The sequence below is a fragment of the Lactuca serriola genome, chromosome 3 (genome assembly GCF_051521515.1).
Source record: "Lactuca serriola cultivar US96UC23 chromosome 3, Lser_US96UC23_V15, whole genome shotgun sequence".
NCBI lineage: Eukaryota > Viridiplantae > Streptophyta > Magnoliopsida > Asterales > Asteraceae > Lactuca > Lactuca serriola.
In genome coordinates, this window is record NC_136410.1 from 94,163,550 (window position 1) to 94,170,255 (window position 6,706).

The window sequence follows — 6,706 nt, forward strand, 5'->3', positions numbered from 1 at the left end:
TATATATATATATATATATAATACAACATGTGTAAACATAAAATAATATTGATTAAAATAATGATTATATTGCATAATTAAACTATAACAAATTTAAAAATCATTAAAGCGAATCTGATACAACATAGAGTGAAAATGAAAACATAATTTTTATGTAATTTATTATTATTATTATGTGTTTATACTAATAATAGCTACATATGTCTTATATGTATACATTTTGAACTTTATAAGTGTATGATTAATTAAATTTCACAAACAAAATACAATAAGACAGATAATTAAACTTTACAAATAAATAAACTCAATTAAAGTAAATCACTACGTTAATTAGATTAATTAATACTATGAAATTTTTTAGTGTTCAATATTAATGTATATATTGGAGTAATCGTGATTCGTGTGAATATATTTCTTATTTATTTGTTGGACTACAAAAAGTTAGTATTACCAATTACATATGTTTTTTATAAAATTGGTTCCGCCTTTAAAAAACATTCAACTTTGTTAATATGTTTCTTGATCAAAGCTGAAACTTACTATGTCAATCAAAATTTTGAAAAGAAAATATATTATGGGTGATAAAAGGTTTACACTTGTCAAATATCGTGGGTGGGCTGGGGTTGGCCTACAAATAAATGAGTCCAAAACATTTATTAATAACAAACACAAAAAAAGTCATTGTATTTGTATTGTACCTAAGTACCTAACCTTACCCCCTTATCTCACTTTCTACTTTAGAACTAGAAAAATATCCACTCAAAAACCATGGGCTAAAAACAACAAAACAAAACCACCATTCAGCAATTAAAATGACGACAAAAACGACGCCATTAAACTCCAAGCACAAATATTTTTTTCTTCTTTTTTTTTTAATATATATATATATAAAGAAAAGGCCGCATGTGAAAGTGAATGTGATGTGTGATAAAAATAGAAATTCTTGATTTATTCTACTAACAACAAAAACACATATTACACAAATTATTATTATTACCAAAAGGGAAAACAAAACCCAAGTAATGTAAACCTCTCCCACCAAAACCTAAATTGTTTAGATATCACCAGCAACATGGACTTCCTGCAACAATCAAATCATAATTCATAAATATTTTTTTTAATCATACAAAGAAAATAGTTGTAATTTAGAAATGACCTTGTTTTGAATTAGGGCTTTATCAGGGATTTCCAACTTGTCTCCGGACTTTGCAGCAATGACAACTTTACCCTTGAGAACAACTGAAGATCCAAACCACACGTCACCAGAAACCTTCAAGCTATCCAGCTCGATAATACTGGGGATGGACTTGAATCGCTTCAAGAAATCTCCAACCTGAGAAAACATTTTTTTTTTTGGTTTTCATTTACGGAAATTATTTTTAATTAATTAATATAATAAATGAAAGTAAAGTAAAGTAAAGTAAACGATACCTTCTTAAATTCAGGACCCAGTTCAATTGAAGGGTTTGCTGGATCTGTCCTAGCTGGATTACGGACCACATACCCATCTTTTTCCGTGTAAAGATCAGACTACAATAAATAAATAATTAAAAAAATATTCATATTCATATAAATATATATAAATAAAGATGCATGCTCTTGATCAAACCTGAACAAGGAGCAGATCTGAACTTGCTTTCACTGGAAGGAATCGAGAGCGGGGAACATTGATTCCAATCGCGTTATCGAAAAACTGATTGAAATTAAATTAAAATTAGTAAAACATTTCATATTTGTATAAAATCATAAATAAATAAATAAAAGGGGGGGGGGGGGGGGGGGGGGGGGGGAATTAAAGAAGAATATAGAGATGATGATGATGATACCTTGATTGCAGCACCAGCTGCTGTTTCTAGCTGAAGAACTTTAATTCCTTCGACTTCCTGTAAACCGAATAAATAATATTCGTTATTCAAATAGCAATGTACTTTTATTTATTTGTTTGCTTTCATATCTTTCTATTACAACAACATATTCTACTTTTATAAAAAAAAAAAAAAAAATTATAATTTTTTTTTTCTTATTAGGACATTAATAGGAAGAAATGAAAGTAGGATGGTATAAAAGAAGTACCTTTGGATTTGGAATAATCTCCATCTTAAGTGCATCTGCTTGTACAAGTCTTTTAATAGCATTCAAGTTCACCCACCTGGAAATACTTACAGGGTCAGTAATGTCTATTCCACAGAAAGTTTTAGGATTCAATTGTAAATAGTTAATTCAAGAGTAAATTACATTTTTAGTCCTTGAGTATAGCTGATTTTTCAATTTTGGTCCCTGTTCCAAGTAAATGACTATTTTACTCAGGGACTAAAAATAGTCATTTTACGTGGAACAAGGACCAAAAATGTTACAAGAACCTCAAATAAGGACTAGAATTGCAAGAGAAAACCTAATGGAACCAAAATTGTAAAAATCAACTATAGTCAGGGACTGAAAATGTAATTTACTCTTAACTCAATCATTTAACTTTTATGAAATTGTATGGACAATTACATTGAGTGAAAATGTAATTTTTATTAACATTCAGGACTCACAAGTTGTTGGTGTTAAAGATTTTGAACTTCTCAATTGATTTGAACTCATTCACCTGTACACAACAAAAAAAAATATCATAAATCAGACAATAATTAAAAAAAATGGAAAATCAAGTTACCTCTTCTTTCTATGAAAGTATGTTGCTATTTTCTTTCCATAAAAAGAAAAAGAAAATAATAATAATAACTCACATGCTCATCAGGAACTTGTGCAATTTCCAGAAGCTGCACTTTCCCATCATAAGAAATTAAAGTACCACCTTTCACATCAGCCAATGTTTTTGGTGTTACCTGTTAAATCCATAAACAAATTAAACAAAAGAACACAATTTTCTTTTTTTTTTTTTTTATTTAAATGCGAATTATGAAACACGGAGAAATACCTCCATGCAGTACTCGTTCTTGTTCTGGACCAAGTGATTTAGGATTTCTATAATGGTGAATTAAGAAAAACAATGATGAAAGTGACATATATTTTCATAGCCTTAATTAAATAAAATGTTAGATGCAAAAAAAATAGCAACAAACTTTCATTTATTGGTTTATTATAGCATCCTACTTTCTTTTTGTCTTATTACAACATTCTACAATAATCTACACAAATATATATATATATATATATATATATATATATATATATATATATATATATATATAAGTAAAAAGTTTATGGTAAGGATACTCAAATCAACTACAGCTCCTAAGTTATCAGAGTTGGCAACAAACACGTATTCCTTGCCCTGTAATGAAAAACAATATATGATACCAATAAATAAAAACCAAACAAATATATATACATGATATAAACTAAAATTATAAAAATAAAAAATAAATAATAACCTGTGACAATAGTGCTTCAAGTTTCCCACTGTTCATTAATGATGGGAAAACATCACCATGGCCTGGGGGGTACCTTTAGATCAAAGATATCTATAAGTCCCAAAATAAAATTCATGGTTTTTTATTATTTTTACTAAACTAAAAAAAGGGAATAAAAAATATTTTTTTTATGAAATTAAAAATTAGTTGACAGGTTAGTTTTTGAATTACCATCCATCCTTGCCAGATACTCCTTTGGATGACAATGGAAGAAAGTCTTCAGTAACCAATCGAGGATATTGACTCTGTAAAAATGAAAAGAAAGAACAGGGTACAATTGTAAATGCATAAGGTACGAGTTACTGAAAGCATTACTACTCTGTATTCCAAAAAAAATTAATGTTGTGAACCTGGTTGAATGTATGAATCTCGATTTTTGAGCCAGAATATTTTTCCACAATCTGGAAAGAAAAGTATACAAAAGATATTTAAGTTAATGTTTGACAAGATAAGAATTAAGTGAAGTCATGTAGAAAGTAAAAAATTTAGCTAGTTACCTTTTGGGTATCATCATGTGTGTTGAAAGAGTTCATTAGAAGCAAAGGTACATTACACCCGTATTTCTTATTGAGTGACTACAAAGGAAATTAAAAGGGTTAGCATAGAATGATTGATGTATAGATGTGCATGTGTTTGTTTAAATGTGAAGTACCTCAATTTGGATGACAATTAAGTCTAAGAAAGTTAATCCATTTCTGACTTCTATCACAGATCTGCATCAACAACAAGATGAGTCAAATGCTAGAAAAGTAACAATCAAAGAAAGAATGCTAATCAGTTCATAATGAAATATTCATATAAATCAAAATGGAATGAAGAGACTAATTAGTTGATTAGACTTTTAATGCACTATTATGTAAATGAAGTAATCACATACTTTGGACCAGTGCATCCCATTGTAGTCCCCAAGCCACCATTAAGCTTTAGCACCACAAGTTTATCCAACAGACTCTTGGTTTGAGCAACATCTGCACCAATTAATTCAAAATTTTCAAAATAGATGCATCGATGCCTGATCATGAATACACTCTTATCACTTGACATAAAATGGTACCAAGTTATGCCAGATCGTAATGTGTATAGAGTGGAATCAAATTACAAATCAAAGATTAAAACTAGTGCTTTCATTGCATGTGATTAAGTTTCAGTTTGCAACAAATAGAAGATCAAATATATTACCTTCTGGAACAGCTGACAGGGTATCATAGGGCACAACGATCTTGTCGGTTGGCGTTTGGATCTTACTCCATTCAACATGCTGTGCTTCGCCACTGAATTTGCATGAAACGAAAACAGAAAATAAAAACGAATCATGAATAGTTTGACAGAGAAGTGTATAAGATAAGCAATCGCTTCAACACATCTAGTTTATTTCCAGTTTCCCCATTCCCCTGTTCTCTTCTACTTGAAATGGTAAACAAATCTAGAATTTTCGAATGTTTATGAAATGATTAAATACACAAAATGCCACTATTAACGAATTTTAACGATAAACAAATCTGCACTGTTCGATTTCCGGTTGATACTCAAAATTGGGAAAATAGTAACTCGAAACAAAAGCAAATCGGTCACTGATATTTGAAAGTCGATACCAATACACCGATCACTAAAACAACAAACGAAAATGAAAAACACTCTAACCAACGCTAATTTTTTACACAGTACCTTAGATAGCGGGAGACAAGGTTGATAAATCCAGATTTCTCGTTATCACTGCAAAATGTCCAACATCAACCAAAAAATCAAATTCAGATCCAGAAACTAAAAACTAATAAAAACTGAAGCACGATTCAAATTTGAATGCAGAAAGTTGGGTAAACACCTGATCTGAGTGAGACCAGAAACAGCAGATCGAAGATTGTTTAGTTTCTCGGTATCAGCAGCGGCCATTGTAGATCAGCAATGTAATAGTGGGATTTGGATCTAGGAGAGAATTGAGATTTGATCTAGAAGGAAGGAAGGAAAGAAAGAGTGATGATAAGAAACCGAAAGCGAGACGTAAAACTGAAGTTGGTGTGGATCGGGTATATGTAGAAACAGGTGGCAGGAAAGGGTCATATGGGAATGTATTTTTCACACCCACATATAAATCAAAAAAAGAATATTCAGGCGAATATAATTGTATGATCAAAACGACGTGGCACGACGGTGGTGTTGCGCCACTAGTACGCCATGTCGATTGATTGATAACCAATTCACTAAACAAAGTTAAAAAAATCTTTAGTATAAAAGATAAATATAAAAAGAGAAATCTAGTAATCTAACCATATTTTGCTTATAGCTAACAAAATTAATAAACTTTTTTTTTAAAACTAAGGACTCTGTCCGGAATGGCTATTATGGACCTGAAAATAATAGCCCAAACCTAAGGGTAAAGTGAATATACCTAACAACTTTATATAAGCTTAGGTACCTAATTTCATAATACTACATCGGTTTGTATCATATTTACATTGTAATTGTCTAAGGTTCTTCAACTTCAAACCCATAACTTAATTACTTCCAAAATCTTTGGACTTTCACCGATATTTTTCTTTTACATCACGTCTTTCTATCGAATACCACCTGATGGGCTTCATATCCTACCGCTACAAATGAAAGGATGTAGGAGAAATATAATGATGAATTTCCAAATTTTTTTGAAGTAAATCAAGTTTAGGGATGAAGTTTAAGAACCTTGGATGATTGCAATGAAAATTTAGTGCAAAATGACGTAGTTTGATGAGGTTAGGTACCCAAAATAAAGAACTAATAGATTGATAAGTGACAATACATTGATTAAGATGTCTAATATGATGACACATGGCAAAAAAACTACTATTTTATTAGTATAAGGATTTTGTGAATATAAAAAAATTTATCATTGGATCAAGACAATCAATCAATTTCTGATTGTAATTAAAGCTATTTAATTTACAAATGTTTTTAATACTCAACATTAAATCAGAATCATTTGTATTTTTTAATCGGATGCATTAAAATTCTTCTTAATTCATATAATACTTATCATTTTCATATAAACAAAATTACATATAATTTGTAAAAACCAATTTAAAAAAAGAAAACAAAAAAAATAAAAAATAAAAAATCAATTTTAATACAAAACTAGTTTGTAAAATAAATTGTAAAACCGAAGTTGTAAAACAAAGATGGGGAATATTTGTAAAAAGAATGAGACTAAATTATAAATATATACAAAATGTAATTTTTCTTTTGTGTGTAAAACCACTGTAGCTAATAGTATAACTTATGATGCACATTGTACACGTTGTTAAACTGGTTTTCGTATG

General features: G+C 29.6%; 1 protein-coding gene across 1 annotated transcript; it reads right to left on the minus strand.

The window, feature by feature from the left end:
* Positions 1-906: 906 nt before the first annotated feature.
* Positions 907-5,449, minus strand: LOC145092879 (UTP--glucose-1-phosphate uridylyltransferase). Its single transcript, XM_079030870.1, has 19 exons — positions 5,239-5,449; positions 5,082-5,129; positions 4,596-4,687; positions 4,294-4,384; positions 4,069-4,129; positions 3,914-3,991; positions 3,767-3,817; positions 3,588-3,661; positions 3,378-3,450; positions 3,220-3,277; positions 2,921-2,967; positions 2,730-2,828; positions 2,538-2,590; positions 2,074-2,149; positions 1,827-1,883; positions 1,610-1,693; positions 1,432-1,530; positions 1,157-1,333; positions 907-1,081 (listed from the first exon to the last, which is right to left on the minus strand). The coding sequence occupies exons 1-19, from the start codon at positions 5,304-5,306 to the stop codon at positions 1,055-1,057; spliced, it is 1,413 nt and encodes a 470-aa protein (XP_078886996.1). The 5' UTR covers positions 5,307-5,449; the 3' UTR covers positions 907-1,054.
* Between the last annotated feature and the right edge of the window lie 1,257 nt (positions 5,450-6,706).